The sequence below is a fragment of the Ananas comosus genome, linkage group 6 (genome assembly GCF_001540865.1).
Source record: "Ananas comosus cultivar F153 linkage group 6, ASM154086v1, whole genome shotgun sequence".
Taxonomy (NCBI): domain Eukaryota; kingdom Viridiplantae; phylum Streptophyta; class Magnoliopsida; order Poales; family Bromeliaceae; genus Ananas; species Ananas comosus.
In genome coordinates, this window is record NC_033626.1 from 13,353,583 (window position 1) to 13,379,105 (window position 25,523).

General features: G+C 35.1%; 2 protein-coding genes across 3 annotated transcripts; one reads left to right on the forward strand and one right to left on the reverse strand.

Annotated features, from left to right (window-relative positions):
- LOC109711145 (potassium transporter 25-like) lies at positions 4,149-8,453 on the reverse strand. Of its 2 annotated transcripts, none has more exons than XM_020234058.1 (9): positions 8,050-8,453; positions 7,447-7,957; positions 7,299-7,352; positions 6,788-7,048; positions 6,655-6,707; positions 6,115-6,238; positions 5,772-6,026; positions 5,229-5,635; positions 4,149-5,048 (listed from the first exon to the last, which is right to left on the reverse strand). In XM_020234058.1, exons 1-9 carry the CDS (start codon positions 8,086-8,088, stop codon positions 4,440-4,442), a joined length of 2,313 nt encoding a protein of 770 aa, XP_020089647.1. In that variant the 5' UTR covers positions 8,089-8,453; the 3' UTR covers positions 4,149-4,439. The 2 variants fall into 2 exon arrangements, with proteins under 2 accessions (XP_020089647.1, XP_020089646.1); XM_020234057.1 differs by having other exon boundaries at positions 4,149-5,072; positions 8,050-8,451.
- LOC109711959 (U4/U6 small nuclear ribonucleoprotein Prp31 homolog) lies at positions 14,083-18,208 on the forward strand. The gene is made up of 9 exons (XM_020235346.1): positions 14,083-14,202; positions 14,404-14,452; positions 14,941-15,006; positions 15,112-15,249; positions 15,585-16,477; positions 16,598-16,668; positions 16,870-16,972; positions 17,067-17,142; positions 17,759-18,208. Exons 2-9 carry the CDS (start codon positions 14,450-14,452, stop codon positions 17,864-17,866), a joined length of 1,458 nt encoding a protein of 485 aa, XP_020090935.1. The 5' UTR covers positions 14,083-14,202; positions 14,404-14,449; the 3' UTR covers positions 17,867-18,208.

The window sequence follows — 25,523 nt, forward strand, 5'->3', positions numbered from 1 at the left end:
ATAGCAGATTAAAAAAAAAAAGTTATTTTCACGCAAATATTTGGCAATTTATAAGCTTGTCTCCCGATCTATATTCTTCTTTATCTGTTAACCTTTTAAAATGGTAATTACTAATAAATAAAAATATTAAAAATATTGTTTTATAACCGCTTAATTTTTTGAAGGGATAATGATTATATCATATTATTCAACGTGCTATCAAAACCCATTTAATTTAAAAGATTATATTTTGAACCTATCAAAAATTTTAAGTCCAGATGAAATATTAAATATAAATATAAAATATACAAACAATTATTCAATTGTTTTGTCTTATTATTTCTCGCATGAGTAAGTTCGTAGGTTATCAACTATTTCGAAAAAAGTATTTTTATTATTGTTATTTGAATATTTTAAGGCTAAGAATCATATAAGTTAGGTGGATTATTTCTCCTAACTCTATCTAATGTACTATTTTAAGCCTAGGGAGGGACACATCATAACCCTAGAAAGAGACATTTTGAGTGGACCATACCCAGCCCACCATTATAGACCGTGCCAATCCACCAATAACACTTACTCTTCTTTACACACTTTATAAATCTCCTTACTACCTAATTTGTATAAATCTTTTCATAATATAGTTTTCATTGTTCAAATTTTATGTTCATTTTTTTTTTATTTCTGGTACTAGACACAACATTAAAATCCAAAAAGTGCTCTCACCAACATTCCCAAAGAAAAAAGCTTCTAAAATCTTAAAAACATTAAAAACTAATTTGGGAATATACCATAACCAAAATGTATGAGATAAAAACTGTCGTAGAAGGAGCATCCAATTAATGCTAATGCTTTTTAATTTAATGGCAATTATGTCGTCATCTTTCAATATCCACTTAAGGTGGTGTCTGGATTGATAAATCTGTAGATCTAACGTAATTCAAATGTAATGGTGTTTGAGTTTTTCTAATGTATAATTCTTTTTTTATTGTTTGTTTTGACATAACTCGTACAGTTTGAAAGTTAAATTCAATTATATATTCTGTTTGTTTTAATATAACTTGGTGCTGATGAAATTAGTTTTTTGAGTTCCATTGTTTATTTTGATTTAAGTAAGTGGATCTCGTTATCTCCTAAATATAGTGGTAAACTTACTGTTATCAAATTTAACCTATTATATAATTAAAATTTTTGTTATTATTTAAAGGTAGTCTTAATTTATTATAAATAAGGTAATTCTAATCCATTATAAAGAAAGTAGAGTTTATATTTTATTATTTAATAAATTTTTAGAGGAGGTTGAGTGTGAGACCCCAGATAGTCCTATATATGGGATATAATAGGGCTAAACTCTTAACCCGGCTTAAGCATTTTGGGTGGTGGCTAGACCCAAGAGGTTAAGAGAGTTAAGCATGCTAGGACGGGAGTAGTCCTAGGATGGGTGACCCCTGGGAAGTTGGGGCGTCACAGATGGTATCAGAGCCAATTACCAGTCGGAAGTGTGAGATGAGTCTCGGCTGAGCCAGGGTCTGGATGACGGGCTAGCGAGATGAGTCTCACATCGCCTGATATTTGTGAGTCTAAGCCTGACGAGGACGTCAGGACTTAAAGGAGGGGAGATTGTGAGACCCCAGATAGTCCTATATATGAGATATAATAGGGCTAGGGAGTAGTCCTAGGATGGGTGACCCCCTGGAAAGTTGGGGCGTCACATTGAGTGTGGCGAAAGTCGAGTTCGGCACTTTAGAGAAGGAAGTCGAGAGTAGGTGAAATGGAGGTTTAACGTAAATTCAGTTACATTATATTTTAAACTTATACCAAAATAAATAACAAAAATGATAAAACTTGAGTTTCATCTCTCCACTTACAAACAGATAGATCCTTAGCTTATCAGAGCAGGTGTATTTGACCACAATACCACACTGGGTCCATGGAATAACTATTCGACGAGAACAAGATAACACTAAAATAAATACTAATAAGATAGGATTAGAGTGGAATTTGGACAAGAATTAGGATAAGGCTGTGCGAGAAGAATAGTTTCCAAGTGTCTAATTAAAGAAACAAATAAAAAAAAAAATTTGTGTGTATGGAGGAACAAAAGTCAAATCCTTATCCAAACCTTTAAATTGTGTACACGAAGCACAAATTCAAAGTCAAAGGGATATACATTTATATGCAACTTGGTGTTGAAATAGCTTTGGGTGTGGACCATTTTAAAATCCTTTTTGACCTACTTTAGAAGAGATCAATTACGTATCTAATTAAGATGGAATGTTTTTCTTAAAACCTTGTTTCAAATGTTGATGACATTGAGTGTGATTTTTTGAAGGCATGTTTCATTTTATGCGAGGAGCAGGGCTGCTGTACTCCTCTCTTTAAGTCATTTTTCATGAAAAATCGACGGTCAGTTTCGTTAGATTTGATTTAGTATATTTGAAGTATATAGAAAATAAATTTTACGTTTTTTTCAATATTTTTAACTTAACAATTGAAAGGGTTCAAAATTAATAATTTTTAATAGTTGATATCTATCGTTTCTAAGTTTAACAGTGTAAAAGTATCCAAATCAAAAAAAAAATTATAAAATTTTTTTTATGCTATTTACAGTAAATTTGAATGAAGATTTAGTGTTATATCATCACTTTTTGTGATATTTTTATTTTTAACCGTTTATTTTGAACTCTTTCGATTATTAGGTAAATACATCAAAAAATTATAAAATTTATTTTCTAGATACTTAAATACAGTAGATTAAATTTTAACATAACCAACTGTCGATTTAAAAATTTCATCATCGAAGACGATTTAAAAGCACGAAAGACTTTGTGCTTTTAAGAGCACAGCAGTCCTACTCTTACATGAATACGTATATGTAAGTAACTTCATAAATTAAAAACCCTGCTTACCTTTAATTGTCGTAATTTAAATATCATTAAACAGAACAAATTCAATTAAGAAGGATGAAATTAAGTCACCGAAGAAAATAAAAACATTTAAACTCAATTGTATAGTATCTCAATAGAATACGTAATAAATACATTCTTTTTGGGGAAAAAAATGTATGCTAGTGTTAACATTTATTGTGGCATGTGCCATTACGAGTTAGCGTGCCCAAATGCGTATGTGTTGCGTCCAATTTACTACGACGTGCGAAGCATTAGATGAGAGAACTTATACACATCTATGTATATATTCAAATGAGAGCACGACCTTATCCAGGGTGTTTTGATGTGGTTCACTTAAATCTTTTTATGATGAGAACATATATTTTTTTACTTTCGTACCCAATTAATAGAAATAGATTGAACGAGCTTAGAATTAGCAAATGACCCACAAATAAAAATTTCTAAACTAGGGAGGTCGCATCAATGAACCACTTGATTAACTGGTTGATTTTAAATTAAAATATTTATAGGTGATAATTTATTATTATTATTATTAATTATTATTAGTATTAAGTATTTTTCGAATCAAATCTTTTTTGTTGGGTTACTGGGCCACCATTTTGGCCCACCGTCGATTTACATGATCAGTTGGGCTCTCACTTATTGGGCTCACCATTTTCGATATTTAGCCGACCTGTTTGATGATGGGGGCCCGATTAGTATTTTGGGTCAGCTGGTGACATTGGGCCCAAAGAAGTTCAGTGACATGCTTTTCTTATTTTATTTTCTAAGATATTTTTTTTTTTAATTATATTTTAACTGGAGTAGTGCAATTTAAGGAATTAACCGAACGCCATCTAGGCTTTTGGTGCAGTATGTTTTCATATTGTTTCCTCGCTTTAATGAGATATAATAATAATAATAATAATAATAATAATAATTTCAGTGAAGAGTCTTCTATAACGCCTCATTAAAAATGCTCTGATCTGCTACCACGTATTAATTTTGGTTTCATCCAAGAATTCGTAAGATGTTTTTCAATACTAAAATCTTTAAAAAAGAAAAATTCATCCTACAGATGACAATCGATTGAAAGCTTTTCAATGAGGTCTCTCCACCAAAGATTTTCCCCCAAAACCCTTATGGCATGTGCTCAGTTTGATTCTATTTTAAAGTAGAACATTTACTAGGATTCTAGTCAATAAGGAAATCTGACACTGATAACATGCTTTTTCACTGCCAAATTAGGCTACATCAATCAAATTCCAGGGAAAACCACTATTTTCAAAATTACTTTAACAAACAAAACTGTTACATTATCTCACTAGACTCAATCCAACTGTATCAGCACTACAGGATCTACCAAGAAAAGTGAAAAGGAAAGAGAAAAAAGGTCATATGGCTATACACAAATATATGCATCTTTCTCCGCAATTTACAGACTGTTAACGCCGCACATGGTTAACGGAAGTCGACATCCTTTGTTGATCCACCCCCAGTGAATGAGAAGATGAATTCAACCACATATTATGGACATTTTGGTGATTTAATTCAACAAAAGTCGCGGGATTTTCAAACAAGGTAGACCATCCCCACCTCCAGAGTAGAAGCATGAGGTATTGTAGCAGCATAAGCAGGACCTCTGCTATTCCTCCTCAAGAATTCGTAGCCGAAGTTGATTGCGATCCGCTTTATAAAACTAGACCCGCTCTTTGCTCTCATGTACGAGTGCCCGAGTATAAAGGCCATTCCAGCCTCTCTCGCCTCCGTCAGCTCTTGTAACTCCTCGCGCGCCGCGATGTCTAGTTGAGGGCTCTTGGGTAACAAAAACCTCACTCTTTTCCTTTTCGGGAATATAATTGGAGATTTTATTTCCTTTTGATCGGACGGTCCGGGTGGCTCGTTCAACTCACAATCCTCCTCGAATAACCGGACCGGCGTCCCAACAACCGGCATTTTCCCACAAGGCTCCTCGATCTCTTCCAAATTGTCGTGGTCGGGTCCTCCGGAACGGACGAACTCCGCAATGCTGCTGACTAGATCCTTCTCGAACTCCAGGTCGTCCTTCTGCACGTCTCGATAGCCGTACATTACGATAACCCTGTAGATCCTATAGTCTTTCGGGCCAATGCGGCCCACGACGAAGCGCTCCTCGGGTTGGACGTGGGGCACCGGGATGGACTTCACACAGAGGAAGACGAGAACCTAGAGAAGATTAAAAAATATGAAAAAAAAAAAAGAAGAACATTTCTAATCAAATTAAAAGAGAGGTTACTTACAAACTCAGTCCCTACAATCCGGTCCCAACTTCACAGACTAAGTTTGTACCGAGCCCTCGAAAGAAAATTTATGGTTTTATACCTGATGAAATGCAGGTAGGTTGGTGACAAAGTGGGAGAAGATGGCGGGAATTCCTGACACTAGCTCCGTGTGTATGAGACCGATGCCTCGCACACGAACAATCCCAAGGGAAGGCCCAAGGTTGAGGAGCCAACCTATCGAAACCCTGTTTTGCACGTCGAACTCGTACTTCTTGAGGGTGCCGTAATGCCACGTGTACATGATCGTCATGAAGATGAAGGAAAGGGCAATCGGGACCCATGCCCCTTCTAGAAACTTGATCAAGGAAGCCGAGAAGTAGAAGGCTTCGATAGCTCCAAAGAAGAGGAGGAAGCATAGGGCGAAGAAGATGCTCCTGTGCCAGCACAGGACTATCACTAAGGACATCAAGCACGTGGTAACCAACATGACGGTTATAACTGCCAATCCTGCAAAAGAAAATTGTAAATCACGCGGTGGTAAATTGCTCTACATTTCATCGCGCTGTTAACTACAAAATCGTTGCAAAGAGCAACACAGTTAAATACATTTGAGGAGAGTAGCTAAAACAAACCAAAACATTACCTGATGCATTTCCCAACCGCTTTGTGTCTCTGAAGCCAATAGTAACGGCAAGGCACAATATCATCAAGATCCAGTTGATCTCCGGGATGTATATTTGCCCGTGTACCTTGGACGACGTATGCACTATCTTCACCCTGGGAAAGCAACTTAAGGCGGAGCACTGCTTGATAATTGAGAAGGTGCCGGTTATAACCGCTTGGCTACCCACCACCGCCGCAAGTATAGCAATCGCCAGGACCGGCCATCTGATTTGTTCTAGAAGGAGAATTTCATAAACGTAAGCGCATTATGGAAATAAAGCCATTATTAAGCACATTATGTTTTCTACATATTGAAGAAGTACCTGGCACGGACACATAGAAGCCAATTCTGTAGCTGCTTTCGATGGCGTGGTGTTGCGAGAGATAAGCAGCCTGACCCATGTATGCTAGGATAAGGGCTGGATAGACCACGGAAGTAAATGCGAGCTGCAGAAAAGCCACTACAGTTTGTCAAATAAGCTAGCTTACTATCCGAAATGGAGCACGAAGAAGCAGGATTTCTCAAGCTAGTAAAGAACAAGGATTCGTTTCGAAAGTAGCAATTTAGATACCAACCCAGCTTAGCATCATTTGCATATTTGAAGACGTGAATTGCAGGAATTGAAAGAGGTATGTTCTCAGATATCTGTTCTGATGAGGTTGTAATCATTAAGTTCCAGAATGACCCAGGTGGTCGGGTTTACTTTAGGAGGCAAAGATAAAGAATACATGGAAATGTATATAAGAAAGCTATCAGCGGGTATACTTAAAATTTGAAGAACAGCGGAATTCTTGTTTAATTTGACTCAGAAAAACAAAGAGTTCTGTATCAGAAGAACGAAAGTGCTATCACCATCTCATACCTTTATCGATGACTGAGAGAAGTGTCCTAGATCTGCATACATAGCTTCAGATCCTGAGGGGGAAGAAAAGAAAAGATCATGTATCATATTCACGTGAATCTACCATGTTGACAAACAAACGATTCCTAGATACCTGTTATGCAGAGAAGTATACCGCCTAGCGACATCCAGCCGCCTCTTCGGGTCTTCTTCAGAAAATTGTACATGTAGTATGGCGAGAGGGCTCGGTATACACGAGGGTTCCAGTGAATAATGTTGTAGGCACCGATGCCGCTGATACACAGAAGCCAAGCGACGACGATCGGTGCGAATAAAAACCCTACTCTGTGGGTGCCGTAATGTTGCAGGGCAAACAAGCCAACCAATATGACACATGCCACAGGAACCTCGACATCTGCATATCAATAGGCCTCTTAAAGATTACTAGCATAAATTGTACCATAAAATAGATGATCTACGAGAGTTTACTGCCGCAGTTGCGCATATGAGCGCAAACAACAATATGTTCATCTAAATGCTAACACATGGCCATACTAGCCGGCATAACAAATCAAACAATTGTCGATGCTCGCACGAAACTTTACCACTATTTTGTAAGTCTAAATAAATGATAATAATAACCAAAGAGCAGAACTTTCTCTTACATTTGTGCTGCTCCTTCTCCATGGAGAGCTCGAGTCCTGAGACCGCCGAGAAAACTGCGCACCGCAGAGAATTATTTCGCCGCAAAATTAGATCAAGACCGAGAACAGGAAGGAACTACACAGAGAATCAAATAAACAGGGCACGAACCGGAGACCGCGGGAGTAAGCACACCATCACCGATCACCATACAAGTCCCAAGCAGCGCAAAGATCAACAGCAGCCTCTGAAGCACCTGGTGCTTCTCCAGCATCGTCCTAACTCTAGAAGCGGCCGAGGCGGAGCCATTCGGAGCATTCGCCGCGCACGACGCCGCCGCCGCCGCCGCCACGGCGTCCTCGCAATCGGCGGGGCGGGCGCCGGGGACGAATCCGATGCCGGCGCGGCGGCAAATGAGGGAGTAGAGCGCAAAGGTGCCGCCTTCGCCATTGTCGTCGGCGCGGAGGACGACGAACACGTACTTAAAAAGGGGGATTAGGGTTAGGGTCCAGAAGACGAAGGAGAGCACCCCGTAGATCTCGTCGTTGGTCTCCGAGTGCTCGATGTCGCCCCCCGAGAAGGCGCTCTTGTACACGTAGAGCGGCGACGTGCTCAAATCGCCGTAGACGACGCCGAGGCTCTGGTACGCGAGAGCAAACGCCGCTCGCCATGAATTCACCCTCTGCGACCAACAATAACCGGTTCAAGATCCCACCTTTACCGATAATAACCGCAAGAATAGCGAGAATAAGCAATACCCATTTCGTTCCACACCTTGTCGGGCTCGCCGGAGCCCCCGCGCTCGACGTCCATGGCTCGACTCGGAGTTACAGCCCCAAAGCACGCACCTTTCGCCTCTTCATGAAGGGAAACAGGGGAGGGGAGTGTGGGGAGTGTAGGGAGAGCGGAGGCGGAGGCGGAGGCAACGAAGGGGGAGGATGTGGAGCTTCCACAGAGATATTCGGGGAAAGAGGAGATTAAAATAATGGGTGGGGAGGTAGAGATAAAAATGGCTTCTTTCTCCTTTGGTTGCTTTCACCACCTCTGTATCTTATGGACACAAACATAAATGGCTTTTCGTCCTATTCAGCAGGAATGGAAGTAGAAGAAACAGTTTCTGGGAGCTTCTGTAGAGAGAGGGAGAGAGAGAGAGAGAGAGAGAGAGAGAGAGAGTTATTTGGTAGTATTATGAAGGGTGCAGTAGAGGTGTAGATGATATATAGAGTGTGGGTGACTTTTTACTTTTGTGGGGGAGTGAAAGAGAGAGAAACAGGTAGAGGGGATTGTTTATGTGTTATATAAGGCAAGTTGATAGGTGGTGTCCCTTTTACTATTATTTCTGTTAGTGCTCTGAGGTACTTATCATCAAAAGCCAAAAAAAGGTTTTGTACTAAAAAAAAAGCTTCAAAATAAAACACATAAAAATGACATTGGGATTGGGTGTTGATTATTTCTCTTCTCAAATTAGCCTCCTCTTAAGATTCCATCATCAGAAAGGATAGCTTTATCTTCTTCTTAACATGTTTAAAGTATTATTTCTTCAAATGAGTAAAGGTTTAGACACATTAATATCAAACATTCAGTTAATGATTAGTGGTCACAACGTATGTATCGCGTAGCACTCTTTGTGTTCATGCATCATCCACTTTACTTTTTTGCAGTGAATCTTTTCTCTAAAGAAATCAAACCTTTGTTGCTCTAAAGAGAAATGAAAACTAAGAGGTTTGACTTTATTTTGACAAATAAATAAAATAAAAACTTAAAAAGAGGGGAATAAAAAAAAAAAGCTAAATTATAAAAAATTTTCTGTCAATATCCGTTTTTTTTTTTATTTTTCCCTCCTGTTATTCAAAAATCTATACTTTACCGGTTTATCTTTTTAAAAAATAAAAATATTTACAGGAGAGTACGTTGTGACAAAATGACCAAATTATTTTTTATCAGACGGAGAGGTGGGCGAGAGTGAGGGTGGGGCGGTGGAGGCGAGCGAAGGCGTGTGTGTGTGGGCATAGACAGAGAGAGATGGGCGAAGGCAAGGCAGCGGAGGACGAGGCGGCATGGCGGAGGGCGAGGTGGCGCGGCCAAGAATGAAGAAGAATGAGGATTTCAGAAATATTTTGGGTATAAAAAATATGATATAAATGGAACAGTGCCGGCGAGGGTCAAAATAAATTGTGTAGGCTTTTGAATGACAAGAAGAAAAAAAAAAATATATTGACAAAAAAAATTTTCTGTAATTTAGCCAATAAAAAAAATAATGCTAGTGGATATGCGAATATTGTTCTCTGCAATGAAAAGTAAGGAAGAGGATAAGAAAGGATCTTGAGAGCCAGCGAAGGAAACAGGAAAAGTGTATGCATCCACCAACACATGGACTTAGAAAACGAAAGCATGAGAAGTGGTGTGTGTGTGTAGTGGTTCCAACATGTTCCTTTTTTTTTTAGGTACATGTTTGATGGGCAACGCATCCTGTGCTTAAAGCTACACAAAGAATGTGCATGATGACGTGAATCCTCCTCCTTTTATTCCTATAGAATAGAATGTCTCCAATTAATTCCTTTTTAAATGCTAATGATTGCGCGCCGCAATGCTTAGCATCGAGAGGGAATCTAAATTTCGTTAAGATCGTCGAGATCGACGAGTGATCAAATCGTCGCGGTTTAGGAGAGGGTCGAGATGGATGAAGCACTTGCCTCCGCATTGCTCGCTATATCGAGGGAGCTTTTAGAAAACGACAGTGGCTACGACGACAGCGATGTAAATGTCGACGATCTCAATAGGTGGATGGCTGAGTTGAGGGAGATAGTAATCGGCGTTAAGCCCCAGAATTTGGGTGCAAAGTATATGGACGACGAAACTCCATGGTGGTCGGTAACATGGTCAAGTTGATTCAAAACGGTTTGATATATAGTAAAGTTACAAGAAGGCCACTAATGGTCTTTTTATTTTAAGAAAAAACTTCAAATATCATTTCTGTATTTTCACACTTTTTTATTTTAATACCATATGTTTAAAGTGTGTTAATTTAGCATCTGGCAGCGGTGATTTCATTTTTCTCTTTTTATTATCTCTTGCACTAATTTTTCATTAAATCAACGACAAAGTTAAAACTGAAAGATATTAAAGTGAATGTTCAATAAATCTAGTTGAGTATCTGAAGTTTTTGTATATATAATTTAACGAAATGTTAACAGAGAAGGTTATGAAAAGAGAAAAATAAAACCGCAGAGTATTAAACTGATATATTTTACACAACAGGATATTAAAATGAGAAAGTGCGAAACAACATGATGGTATTTAAAGTTTACCCTTATTTTTATTTTTTGTCGTATGCACAATTGGATAATTTATAATGGAATTATACATTGAAGTATGAACAGCATCATCAACAAAATAATCCTAATTCTTAACCCGAATCAAAACATAATCCCATCTAATTTAGAGTGGTAGGTTGTTCATTTGTCTTGTTCTCCTTTAGGGGGTAGTTGAACCTACAAAATGTGGTGCGTCTTGAGCACATTTTAGTTTTACTATTTCATGCTTTAATTGTGAGCCATTTATATGTGATTCCAACTCACTTGTTCTTGTGACGCATTAATTGCAAGTGTGGCCGCCTAACTTCAAATTCTATACATTTAAAATCACAAAATTGGGAAATTAATTTATAAGAAAAATTACTTTTCATTATAGCAATTGTAGCAAATAAATACTGATTAATTACTCTTTGTAACCGAGTATGGAATCAATAACTCAACTTCACCTTAGGATCAATGTGTTATCCGGATGCATCCGTTTTAATACTTTTGAAAAACAGTGTGCTCGTTCTTTTAGAAGATGCCTCTTACGGCAGACAATCTGCTCAAGAGAGGATGGACGAGAAAAACAGATTATGTGCTGTGAGGGATGGAATAGAAAACTGTGAATCATTTATCCAGGTAATGTGTTTTTAATAAATTTCTTTTCATGAAGGCCTAGGAGGGGATCCAATTTATAAATTTAGGAGATGATGTGATTACCGTATGGAATAAGTGGTTATCAAGGAATAAATCACAGCAAGCTTGTACTAGACCGAGCGGGCTGATAGCCTACTGGTGGGTCATTTGGAATGTAAAAAATGGTGCAATTTTTGAAAAGACTATAAGATCAGGTAGTTGATGACTTCGTGGGAAGAATTTTTCTTGGCTAATTAGCTACTTCGCAGACTATAACTCCAAACAGTAACTGACCCTGCGAGAATGATTTTTTTTTCTTTTTTTTTTTTCGACCGAGATTTATTAGATCTTTCCTGTAGTCTAATTCATCCTTCTAATGAATGATTTTTGAGAAACAAACCGTCATTAAAAAAAAAAAATCGTAGTACTTGTATATAAAAGGATTTAATTTTTTGTAAAAAAAGCTAATATATCAAAATAGTTGTAATTGAAAAAAAAAAAAAAAAACCCCTCTTATGAATCACAATATGATTGCTTTTGACACATTTCCTAGAAGTGGTCCAAAGAAAATGGGAGAATTGTTGCAACGCCACATATAAACCCATACAATTGTTTATCTTTGCTAACGCCAAAGTCGCATGTGGGTCATTTTCTGAAAAGCGCTTTTGAATTTTGATCGCAGCTCTTCGCTATAAACGCAGCGGACATAAGCGCTTACCCGCTGCAAAAATTAGGTTTCTGTTAACATCGTTGCCTCGTTGGACCACGAAGAGGGGGGAGCTTCGTGGCAAACAAATGGACATTGTAATAATAATAATAACGTTATTATATTTTTATTTTATTTTATTTTATTATATATATTATATTTTGAATAAATAGGTCAGAGCACGGATTTTGACTAATGATCCACCAGGGCAAAAGGGATTATGGATGGTAATCGTAGATAACACCATCCGAGATTCCCATACAATCGTAATCATAACACGACGTGGAATTACACATCGTACGATCCCATTGTGGATTAATGTGAGCTCGATCGTCGTTTTTTGACGGGTCAACGTATTTATTTAATTAATCCCATAATTTGTCACAATTAATCCCATGCGACACCAAGACAAAAGTTACACGAGAGGACAAATTTTTCTTTTTTCTTTTTTTTTTTGTGTGTGTGTTAGGTGGACTAATATGAGTCCAAGAATGTTTAGGCTTAATTATACTCTACTGCATTGCATTTTAGTATTATTTTTATTTACTATTTATTACATTATTATTGTTTATTGATAAATTTATTTTTATTTTTCTATCTCGTATCAATTTTTTTCTAATATATATTACTGGACTCTTTTTTCCCTCAATCTCTATATTACTGTTAATAAAATTATTATTTTAAATAAAATCTAAAGACTTTATTAAGAAACTCTCATAAAATATAGAAAAAAAAATAAAATAATTCTTTATGACAGATAAATCTTTATAACAGACTTATTAAAAGTTTCTATTGAATTATTTTTTTATTTTTTTATGTTAAAATAAGTTGAATACATGTATTGCCACTTTTGACAAGCATTTTTTAACACATTTGTTGCGTATAGTGTAAGAATTAAAAAATAACAATAATAATAAGAGGCCATTAAATTACTTTTCTTTTAAGTGAGAAACAAGAATCTGTAAAGTGTAATATAGGAGTTTGCGCTTTTTGTTTTCTGGGTTTTTGATCGAGATCGACCCATGTTTCTTTGTTTTGTTCGCCTTACTAGGCTATTCCTGTATCCCTTGGTTCTGACTGTGTTAAAATAGGGTATATCTCTGTTTAATTCAAAAAAAAGAATCTGTAAAGTATAATACAGTATAGTATAATTAAGTCAATAGAATATGGTATCGTTCTTTCTCAAGCCATTAAATTACTTTTCTTTTAAGAAAATTATGAGAGGCCTAAGTTATAAGAGGCATAAGTTAACCTTGATAGCTAGATTTGAGAGACCACAGTAAATAAATGGTGTCCAACCTCATCTTAATATATTGTTAGTTGTTCTTTTGTAGAAGTGGTAAACTTTTTACTACTACGTGGGCAAAAATATCCTACACATTGAACGATCCGACAGCTCACTGGCAAAATAAATGAATCCGAAAGGTTCAATCATGAACAAAACTTTTTAGAATTTTCTACGTACGAAGTTACGCATTAGCTCAGTGCAGAATTTTTTATATCTCACTTTTTCATTTCTTGTCAGAGCAGGGACAATTTTGACACACCTTCCTCAGCATCCCTTAAATCCGTGCGACGGCCCAAAGGATTATATAAAGAATAATAAGATCCTAAGCTACCGTTTGTTTCGGAGTTAAGAAAAAATTAGTTATTCCAGAAATATGATTAAATTTAGGGTTAAGTACGGTTAGAGTATTTTTGTGTTTGGTTGGAAGTTGGAGTTAGTCCATGATAGTGAAAAATAGTATTTGGTTGGAGTAGGTGAGATAAGAAGGATAGTGGGTTATTATGAATAGAAAATAGTGTTTGATTGGGATTTGGTGTGGTTAGCTAACCCGGAATAATCCATTTTAACTCCACCTATTTTTAAAAGTGTTTGGAAATAAAATGGGGGTTAAGGGGTTATTCCACTCCTTAACAGAATAACCCCTTAACCCCCAACCAAACAATAGCTACGAGCCCATTGTTCCGATAAAGCCCAAGCAGTGTAAAAGCCCAGAGACCAAATAGGCCTTGGCCCCGTACAGTAATTAATTGTTGAGCTTATATGGGCCCAGGGGCCCATAAATCGGTGACACTACACAACTCGTATAGTGGGCCCATGAGACCCAACCCATGTGGATGTTTGCGAAAACTGGGCCTGCGTCGATGTGGGTATAAATACGAGAGAGGAGGTCGAAGAGACGATGTGAGCTCCCCCTCTCTCTCTCTCTTCGAGAGCCCTCTTTTGAAGGAGCGAATCGAACCCTGGTAGAGGAGGAGGAGACGATTAAAGCTTAAATCTACTAGGTACTACTCATCTCCTCTCCTATACTCCTATTCTCATTGTTTGAAACCCTAATCTCTAATAAGAAGTTTTGTGGAAACTAGGGTTTTTTTTTTCCCTCGATTTTATGCATATTTTTATTATCTCATTTTAATTTTCTTTGGTCTCTGCAAATTTGGAATTAATTTAACAGTTTTTCTGTTATTTTGATCTATTTTTCTCAGGTGATCTCGCTAATCTTTGGCGCAGTCACTTTCTCAACACTGAATTATGGTTAGTATTACTTCTTTTTGTTTTTTTTTTCTAATTATTTCGCGCTTAATCCCTTAAATTAAGCTAATTAATGGCTTCAGTTGTATGTTCTTGTGACCAATTACTTTTTTTGAGGATAAAAGATCAAATTTCTTGTAGTAACCTCATATTTTGTTATTTGCTCTTCCATGCGATTTGGTACTGAAAATACAAGCGTCGAGCTTATAGCGAGAGATTGTGCTACAGTAGTCGAGGAATTGTTTTTGTTAGCTCGGTAATGCAGTTTGGGTATATAGGATAACTGCTTATTTGCTAAATGAGTCAGAGATGGCCGATTAGAGGCTCCGAATACTGATGGAGTTAGTGCTTAATTATTAGACCTTCTCGTATCATAAATTGCGCGGAATTTGTTTCTTATAGTTTCTTCTATATGATGTTAACATTTCAAATTTTCCCTGTGGGTATATGTTCTTGGTATGGCTTATCTATTATAAATTTTCTATATGCAGGCTAGTCTTGCTGATTCCTTCTTAGCCGATCTCGATGAACTGTCAGACAATGAAGAGCACCCTCTTGTGAGTGTCTGTCTCATTTATCATATTGCAATGCATCCTGCAACATGACATTCTTGACATTCTTAATGCTTTACACTCGAATCTTACATAGAACTTATCTGCCAGGATGACGAGAATGCGGAAGCAGGAGATATGGAAGATGATGGTGATGATGAGATGCCAGATCTTGAATCTCTTAACTATGAGGATCTTGATAGTGTTTCGAAATTGCAGAAGACGCAACGTTACAATGATATCATGCAAGTAGGTGCATACAATCACCAACAAATTTGATTTGCTTTTCCATTTTGCCCAATGTTCTGCAATAATTTCTGACTTATTTTGGTTAGTTCTTTACTATTTGCTTCTTTGGAGTTTGGACAAAATTGTTCAGTGCTTAGTTAATTTCCTGTTGTTGTTCGTTCAAAGGTCATTTGGTTTGTCAATTGCTGTTGCTCATCTAGTAAGACAGTCGGGGTTCCTATTATTGATAGGAAATGTTATCGGTTTTATCTTTCTGCTGACTTTTGAACTTAGCGAAGTAGGTGGAATTGTACTTTGTGAAAGTTTACGGCTGTAATTCTTCTTTTCCTTGACAGAAAGTGGATGATGCGCTTCAGAAAGGGTCAGACTTTTCTACCAATGTGACCATCTTAGAGGATGATCCCGAGTACCAACTAATCGTCGATTGCAATGCCTTATCGGTAGATATCGAAAACGAAATCATTATAATTCACAATTTTATACGTGACAAATACCGCTTGAAGTTCCCCGAGCTGGAATCACTGGTTCACCATCCAATCGATTATGCTCGAGTTGTTAAGAAAATCGGAAATGAGATGGATTTAACCCTCGTCGATTTGGAAGGGCTTCTCCCTTCAGCAATCATAATGGTAGTTTCTGTCACAGCATCAACTACAAGTGGCAAGCCCCTGTCTGAAGAGAACTTACAGAAAACAATTGAAGCTTGTGATCGAGCCCTAGCTCTTGATTTAGCTAAAAAGAAAGTTCTGGATTTTGTGGAGAGTCGGATGGGATACATCGCGCCAAATCTCTCTGCTATCGTCGGTAGTGCAGTTGCATCTAAGTTAATGGGGATAGCTGGTGGCTTGTTAGCATTAGCGAAAATGCCAGCTTGTAATGTTCAGCTTTTGGGGGCAAAGAAGAAAAATCTAGCCGGCTTTTCTACTGCAACCTCTCAGTTTCGTGTGGGTTATCTTGAACAAACTGAAATCTTTCAGAGCACTCCTCCGTCCTTAAGGACTCGCGCTTGTCGACTGTTAGCTGCAAAATCAACCCTGGCTGCAAGAGTTGACTCGACGAGAGGGGATCCCACAGGAAAGACCGGAAGGAACTTGCGAGAAGAAATCCGGAAAAAGATTGAGAAGTGGCAAGAGCCCCCCCCAGCAAAGCAGCCAAAGCCTTTACCTGTTCCAGATTCGGAACCTAAGAAGAAGAGAGGAGGCCGCCGACTCCGAAAAACGAAAGAAAGGTAAGCATTTTTCTTGTGCCACTTTTATCTTTTGGGAAGTCAGTTTCTGCGGTCAATTATTTGATTTCATAGCTTGTCTTTTTAACTCCTTTTTGCGCTGGCAAACTTGAAAATTGACAGATATGCTATCACCGATATGCGGAAGCTCGCCAATCGAATGCAATTTGGAGTGCCGGAAGAGAGTTCTTTAGGTTAGTCATTGTTTTGTTTTGTATATTTACTTGCTTATATCACAGTTCTATTCTCCCTCTGGTGATCTTTGGATGGCATTTATATGCCTTTTGCTTTCAATTTACTGGTCCACAATGTTTTGCGCTTACATCACAGTTCCAGCGCTTACATCACAGTTCGAACTGGATATCCTATATAACATCTTCTTGGCTTATTACCAGGTGATGGCTTAGGCGAGGGATATGGTATGCTCGGTCAGGCAGGAAGTGGGAAGCTGCGCGTATCGGTTGCACAGAACAAACTTGCTGCCAAAGTGGCTAAAAAGTAAGCCACTGTACTCTAATAACTTACGTTTCGTCTGCTTCAAGGTCTACTAGATATCTAATTTGTCACCTTGGTCTCTTTGTTGCATCATCAGGTTCAAGGAGAAGCTTTATGGTAGCAGCGGCGCAACATCTGGGTTGACATCAAGTCTTGCATTTACGCCTGTACAAGTAAGTTTGTGGTTCGATGTCTCATCCACTACTTTTGAAAGGAAAAGCATCTTAAGACTTGAATCGGTTCCATTACTATATTTGTTTACAACTATGCTTGGCTCAATTGGTCAGAGATGGTTAGGACGAAACTCCGTGGTAGTCTCCTCTTATATTAGAGCCCAAAAGGGAAAAAAAATCCCAGTCAGAATGTGAGTTCCGAAATTTCATTTGAACCAAAGAGAATTCTCAGGCGAAAAGTTAATATATCTGACTCTCCATTCAGGAGGTCCAATAACATGGTTTATTCATACATGCAAAAGAAGAGCAATTAGTTGTTATATATACTCTTCTATTAAATACCCATCAGTAGGATCTTTATTGCTAATCAGATTTTGATGATTTTGATGTCCTTGGTACAGTGAGTGTTAATTTCCTTGTACTGCTAAATTTTCAAACTTCTTTTAAACTTTTCCTAACATAGGACTGCACCAGAGTTACGGACTTACGGGATTTCTGTTAGTCCTTATTAAATAAACTTGATGATACGTACAAGCTGGTAACACGAAAAGTTTGGAACTCTAATTTTTATTTAAGAAGGCCATCTTACTCAATTGTTATGTTTTGTGTATTTCAGGGTATAGAACTGACGAATCCGCAAGCGCATGGTAACCTGCTAGGAAGTGGAATTCAGAGCACATATTTCTCTGAAACAGGGACATTTTCAAAGATCAAGAGGACTTGAAGAAAACTGAACAAGTCGCCATCACAGCTTAGACGATTTAGACACCCGGTACTGGCTCTTCTTGAACACCAACTTTTCTTATTAGCATCTTACTGTATCAGTTGTTGAGATATATAGATAAAAAGTTCTCCGACTCATGCATTCTATATGGTCACGTTAAGTGAACAACAGAATTTTCGTGGCATTCCATGTGCCAATCATGTGCAAAAGATGACATGTCTCTGTAGAGTAGGTTTATGGTTGTTTAAGTTTCGCAACTGTTAGATCATCTGACTTGTATTGTATTAGTATATGCTGTGATTTCTTATGTCAAAAAAACCTCAAAATCATGTTGTTTTTCTTTTTCTTTTCTTTTTTTGTTTTTTGTCAACGTATTTACCGCTAGTTGCTTGGTAAGAAGTATTTGATATGGACTACTTGATTTCCAAGGTGGTATCAATAAGTTGGTTACATCAGGATTATGGGGTGAAATGGATCCATCGTGGGTGGTTGAAATAGATTAGCAGCGTGCGAATCACGAGCTATTAAATAGAAGAACGTTTATCTTAACAAAAGCTTAAGCTTTCGGAGAAATACTATTTGTTTCACATTATTTAACGCTAAGCCCGTCCCAATTTCGAACTTTTTCAAAGCACATGGGGAGCAATTAGATAGACACTCTTAAGTTAGAGATTTGAAATTTTGATCAACGGGTGAAAGCATCAAGCTCCATCTAGTTACACCTTTCCGAGGTGCACTTTTCTGGTTGATCTTGTAGACGACCTTTTCTTAGCTGCTGCTTTTTTTTTTTTAGAAAAAAAAAACTTTTTTTTTAACCCTTTATTTTTGTATGGCTAACTAGATGAAATTTTACTCTCAATTTTGATGGCCACAAAAAAGATTAACATTCCATTATAACTTATAAGGTCAGGAGATATTTGGCATTGGTGATTTTGATTGCTGCATCGGTTTTGTGGTCCACAATAAATTGATTCTGACACGTTCCAATCTTACCCCAATGAGTTTTAGAGGCTGGAATGAGAATAATATCCTATTATAGATTTTCGTTTTGTCCACAGTTCGATTTTAATGGATATTCATTTTTTAAAAAAAATAAACCGTTAAAGAGCAAACATTAAATAGAATAATATTAGTAATGCTCAGAATCTTCTACTTTGATATCACGTAAGATTAATATGATACAATCGATTATCTTCGAAAATTTAAGCTTTCGTAAGCCCCATCCTAATTTTGAACTTTGTCAAAGCACATGGATAGCAATTGGATAGAAACTTATACATTAGAGATTGGAAATTTTGATTAAGCGGGTGGAAGCATCAATCTCTCTTTAGTTACACCTTTCCTAATGCACTCTTCTTCTGCTTTGGTCTTGTAGCTAACCTTTCTTTTGTTGCTTTTTTTTTCTGTTCTTTTTTTAGAAAAAAAACCTTTTTTTTGTCCCTTTACTTTACTTTTGTATGGCCAATTAGATCAATTTTTGCTCCTTTTTTTGAGGACCACAAAAGCTTAACCTTCCATTATTAGGTCGGAGATTTTCGTAATTGGTAATTTGATTGCTGCATCAGTATCGTGGTCCACATTAGATTGATTCTGACGGGTTATAATCTTTCCCCAATGAGTTTTGCTTCATCACATTATTTATAACCAATCAAATATATATTATTTTTAAGAGAATAACATAATAAAAATAATAAGTAATATCACTATTATATTCTAGACTTTTTCGAGTTTTAGAGGCTAAAATGAGAATAGTATTAGGATGCTATGAGATTTTTGTTTCGTCCACGGATCGGTTTTGATGGATATATTTTGGTAACTACGGCGACACTTCTGAAGACCTAAAATATGAGTTATCGTTTTCGCGTTAGATGTAGACTGATTCAAGCAAACCAAAGAAAACCCACACAAGAAAAAAAAAATTGAAGTTGAAATTCTCAAATTGACAATTTCAATTTCGTGTCGAGAAATTGATTCTATAAATGTTTATTCTTTTTTATTAATGAAAAATAACTTTTTTAGTGGCGAAAAGGATGACCTTGCTCAAGAACTTCCCCGCTTGGGGCTTACCAAGAGTTTTTCTATTTACTCTCAATTTTGGTTTGAATATTTATTCGATAAACATCTCAAAGCCGAAAGTACAAATATCAAATTTAAGCGCACACGAAGAGTCAAACTCCTGATTATAATGCCGATATCATTTCGTCTAGAGCCACAACAGCACAACTATTATTACTGATCGTTTCTAGTGCAAGTGATAAAAGACTCGACAGTTGATATTTAAAATTATAATTACTTTATATTTTTAATTAAATATATGTTTTAAAAAAATAAATAAAATAAAAAATATATCAAAAAAAAAAAAAACACACACACACACACACACCCACACACGCACCTGATGCGGATTGTCACATGGGTTTTTTAAAATCATGATTATATTATATTATATATATGATTGGCTGTGAGAATAAAACAAAAGCAAAAACGCTTTGGGGTGGATTACAAAGGTTTTTCTCACAATAATTACTAAAAGTTATTAAAATAAATAAATATATATAAATAAATAAAAGCTCCGGATGCATGTGGGAGGGCCATGTAGGCGAACATAAAATCTTAATATTAATAAATAAATAAACTATAGGCCCAAAGTCGTAGTCTTATATCTACGTTTGTATTAATTAATGGAGCTAGTGCTACTTCTCAAAAATTTTCCATAGTCACATATTCACGTGAGAATATGCTGCAAATAATTAATTAATTAATTAATAGTCAATAATTTTACACTCCACACCCTTTCACGAACTTTGCCTATTCGTTTGAACAGCTCTATATATCACCTCTCGCCGCATTATTTCTCCTGCAATATTATATGTAATGCATATAGTTATATAATTTCGTATCTTGATTTGATATATAAAACAATGGCCGTGTGATGCATTAGTTAAGCTAATGAAGAAAATTAATTAATTAAATTGACAGGTAGAATTAAAGGTGTGGATCAGATCAAATAAATTAAGGCCTTTTCCAACTAAATAGGAGATCGACCTGCATGTGATGGTTCACTTATATTTAAGTTTCAGATATTTTATGTATTTTAAATATCTTAGTTTTAGTTATATATCCAGCAAGTTTCTTTCTTTTATTAACCCATTGACCTAAACCATCAAACTATTTTTTTTTAAATATTTTAAAATTAAGTTGCCTAAAAAAATTTTAAAATTAAGAAGATAGATATTTTTCTCAATTAATTTTATTTACTCTATAAAGTAAAATTAATGGGAAGTGCCCTCTTGTCCTTAATCCCTACTCAATTTTTATCTATCTAATAAATGCATCTATAACTACTCTTTAATAACTGTTTTAATCTACCTATTAATAATACAGCTAATTAAACCCAGGAAATTCGAACAAAGAAACAGTTATACCTGGTCAATTCAGTTTGCATTACTCTTTTATCTTCTTCTTTTTTCTTTTTCTTTTTTTTGCAACACAGTTATGTTTATTTTAATTCTTTCATGTTTTATTATTAGTTAATTATATATGGTTATTATGCAATTTCATGTATCAAAAAAGATGCACATGTATAACGCTCTAATATGCAGTGACGTTGTTGTTCTAAATTCAATGAAAAGGATCCGTGTACGTGACGTTGTCAAATATGTACTCACATGGAATAATTGCATCGGATAAATAAAATATTATTGCACACTTATTAGTTGGGATATTTTTAGAAGGAATTGCTTCGTAGGGAGAATATAACTCGGAATTAATTGCACTAATTAAAGATTAAATTTAGAGTTTCTGTTTTAAGCCTTATAATTTTTGCCTCTTTTTTTTTCTGGTATATATTGAAGTTCTAGATTTTGATTGTGGAGAAACAACGTCTAATAAACACTATAAATAAATAACGTCCTTTTCTATTTAATTCAATTTAAAGTTTATCAAGTGGAAAATGACATCATTTGCTACATCTTTATCCATTAAGAGTTGGACCACAAAAACGTCCGTTGTTGAGTGCATACTACAATCCAAAGCACTAGTCTAATTTGAATCAAGGAAATATTTTTCGCTTTTATATATATATATATATATATATATATATATGTGTGTGTGTGTGTGTGTGTGTGTGTGTGTGTGAGAGAGTTGAGCTCCTATGCTTTTAAAAGTACGAACTTATTGATACTTGTAAATTTTTTATCATTAGATTAAAGAATGTGTGATTAGTATGATGTGTGCTCCCTAGAGTTGAATGGGTGGTTGGTTGAATAGTATAATCTAATGATTAAAAATGATAAAAAATGTAGATCTAATGGTATATATATATANCGTAAGTTATTTTTTATGATGGAATTTCTGAATTGATGATTTATAGCGTTAAATATAATTTAGTGTATTGAAACTTTTAGAAAATAAATTTCGTAGTTTTTTAAAATTATATTAAAATTCATCGAGCGGGTATAAGATAAACAGTCAAAATTGACGACCACTTAAAAATAGAGGATCGAATACTTTACATTAAGATCAAAGTTATTGATCTTTATTTAGATAGTGAATATAATTTTTATCAAAAATTCAATTAATTTCTATTCTTTTATACCGTTAAATTAGCAAATATGAGATATCAGGTGTTAAAAATTGTCAATTTTAAGAACTTTTGATCGTAAGGTAAATAATTAATCAAAAAATTATGATTAAAAGTTTTAAATGCTTTGAGTGTCGTTGTTTTGAAAATTCTATCATCGAAAACGACTTATGAGTACAAAGATGATTGTACTTTAAGAGTATAGAAATTGGACTTTCTCACTCTCTCTCTCTCTCTCTCTCTCTATATATATATATATATGATTAAGTCCACATCATTACCAGTAAAAATGGCAATTTCATTAATGAGTCAAGCAACTCATTTGCTATAAAAAGCAAAATTTGTGGAACTAAAAAGTTAAAAATTCCTTTCGAAAAAATTGGAAAGAGAAATGCTACATCTATAACCCAGAAAGAAATGTAGAATTATAATTTTTTTATTCAAGGATTGAAATCTTATCTTTTAAATCTGTACATTTTCTTTGTCTTCAAATATTGGGAAAAAAGTGATAAAATTTCAAGACCGGAAGAATCGTCAGTCATACTCTATCAATAAAGATGCACGAAAAAATAGAAAAAACAGAACGATAAAAGAAATAAATGCAAAAATAAGAAACCAAAATTTACATGATTCGGCAATTGTCTACGTCCACAAGAAAAGCGGAAGAGATGTATTCCACTATACGAAAAAATAAAATATAAATTTATATCTAATATCTTCTTCAGATGAAAAATCAAGAGCCGATTAATCTCTTCTTTCTCTTGTTTCAATAAAAACTTCAAAAATAATAATAAAAAAATCATAAATCCAAGAATACCAAATAAGAGAATATAGAAAACTCTGATCAAATCCGTTATGTTGTTGCTTCGATGAATCTAAACGGGTGTTGTGAATTAATTAGCCTGATGATGCAAATTAATTTTCTCACACACGAACGCCGATCAATACGGTCCACACGCATGCATATACATATATAATAGGGGCAATTGTTTATATACCTCTGAAAAGTTTCCGAATTTTTGATTTACCCCTCTCAGAAGGCTAATATTGAAAATATCTTCTTTATGTTCCAACCTATTTCTAATATACCCCTAGAGTTAAAATCTGTTAATTAACTCCGTTAACTCTGTAAAATTACTATTTTGTCCTTTCAAATATATCCTTCCACCATTACTAATTTTCTTATTGCCCTTAAAGTCAGTGGCACAAAAGGTATTTTGACTTTTGGTCTTTTCCAATATACCTTTCTACCGTCACCAACATTTATTATTTGCTCTTAAATTAAGGAAAAAATTGACATTTTAAATTTTTTTAACTGTAGTAGATGTTTAACTTACGTTTAATCCAAATTAATTTAATAAGAAATAACTGCGGGGGTATTTTATAATAACGGTAGAACATACGATGAATATTTTAGAAAGAAAAAAAAGTAAAAGTAAATTAGATAGTTTCAAATGTACGAACGGTATATAGGCAATTATCCCTATATAATATTCACATACATGTATAAGTGAATTCTAATCCTTATCCTACTCCACCTCCGAGTCAACTTGACTTAGGAGCACTTCATAGAAAACCGGGCCAGCTCCAATTTGACGTCCAACACAAATTGAAATCTGCCAATGAGAATTCACATTAAGCCTCTAATTATTTTTTTATATATGAATTCGGTGCATAAACCAAGCTAATAATAATAAAAAAAGACATATCTTTAACATAATGTGAAATTAAAATCATTTTGGATACATTTTACTTCGGTTGCTTTTAATAATTTTTAATAATTACAAAATAATTTTATTTCTATGTGATAAAATAAAAAGGAGTTCGAACTTCTAATGAGATTAAAACATCATGGTCATACATCTTGGTCCAAGCAACTATTTATCTATTTATTTTCCTAATGTAAAAATTATTTCTAAAAAAATTGAACTAGATTTTAAAGTTTTCTAACAAATCGTGGGAATATTTATCTGTATTAATATTAATGCAAAATAACTAAATGCAGTGAAGCATCAATTTATCCTATCGCAGATGGCAACAAATTTGGTGATGAATATCTGAGGTCCTAAATTTGAACCTAACTATTTTATATTTCAATTAAATTTATATTAAAAAAATAAACGAAGTGAATAATGCTATCTTTCTCTTAAAATAAAATATCAAAATTTCGATCTAACTTTTTTATTTTGAACAGGTGATCAGAAGAGGAACAGATGAGGGTGGCCTTTTTTAAGAAAAAAAAAAGGAAAAAGAAGAAATCATAGCTCATCGTGGGTCCCACTGGACTTTCGAGCGACAAATTATTGCCCATGCCTCCCTCCACTTCCTAACAAAGCCAAAATAATGTACCAACTTTTTTTTTTTTTCTTTTACTTACTGTCCTGGAGTAAGTGGCAAAGAACTTAGTGATTGATACCCGAGATCCAAGTTCGAATCCTAGTTGATTCACATTTCTAGCTATATTTATTTCTAAATAAAATAAATAAAGCAGGTAGCTTGCTTCCTATCTTTCAAAAAAATAAAAAACAAATTTTTTTTCCTTTTTGAAAGGAAAGGAGTATCTATCCAGCTTCGTTCAATTTCTATTTAAAATAAACTTAGCTGAAAATGTGAATCAACTAAGATTCGAACTAGGTTTCGAGTACCTACCACCAAATTCTTCTGCCACTTGCGCTAAAGACGGTCGTTATATCACCAAATATTAATTAGTATATACTGGTGCTGCAGCAGCAGTTGAAATATACAAAATTTTATTCTAAACTTTTTTAACTATTAAGTTATTATTCATATAGTCTGCTGGATAAAATATTGCTCAATAAGTAGGAGATTCTCTCATGCATTATTTTCGCTTATTAATCTTTTACAGCAAAATTTAATTTTTTTTAATTAATTTTTTACTTAGGGTGTGTTTGTTTTACATGAAAATTATAAAAAAATAGTGGAAAAATAATTTGAAAAAATAAATTTTAACATTTTTTTGTTTGATTTGTAACAAAAAATAATAATAATTTTTTGTTACGATTATTTGGTTGAAAAAAAAGTTATAAATAAAAAAATATCTGTATATATTTTTTA

Bases quoted from the DNA above. Each gene is read 5' to 3' on its own strand.
- LOC109711959 (XM_020235346.1), top strand. The intron at 15,007-15,111 runs GTGAGTGTCTGT...CTTATCTGCCAG, and splicing joins ACAATGAAGAGCACCCTCTT to GATGACGAGAATGCGGAAGC. The intron at 16,669-16,869 runs GTTAGTCATTGT...GCTTATTACCAG, and splicing joins GCCGGAAGAGAGTTCTTTAG to GTGATGGCTTAGGCGAGGGA.
- LOC109711145 (XM_020234057.1), bottom strand. From the start codon at position 8,088: ATGGACGTCGAGCGCGGGGGCTCCGGCGAGCCCGACAAG. The intron at 7,958-8,049 runs GTGTGGAACGAA...TGTTGGTCGCAG, and splicing joins GCTCCGGCGAGCCCGACAAG to AGGGTGAATTCATGGCGAGC. The intron at 6,708-6,787 runs GTATCTAGGAAT...CTTCCCCCTCAG, and splicing joins TATACTTCTCTGCATAACAG to GATCTGAAGCTATGTATGCA.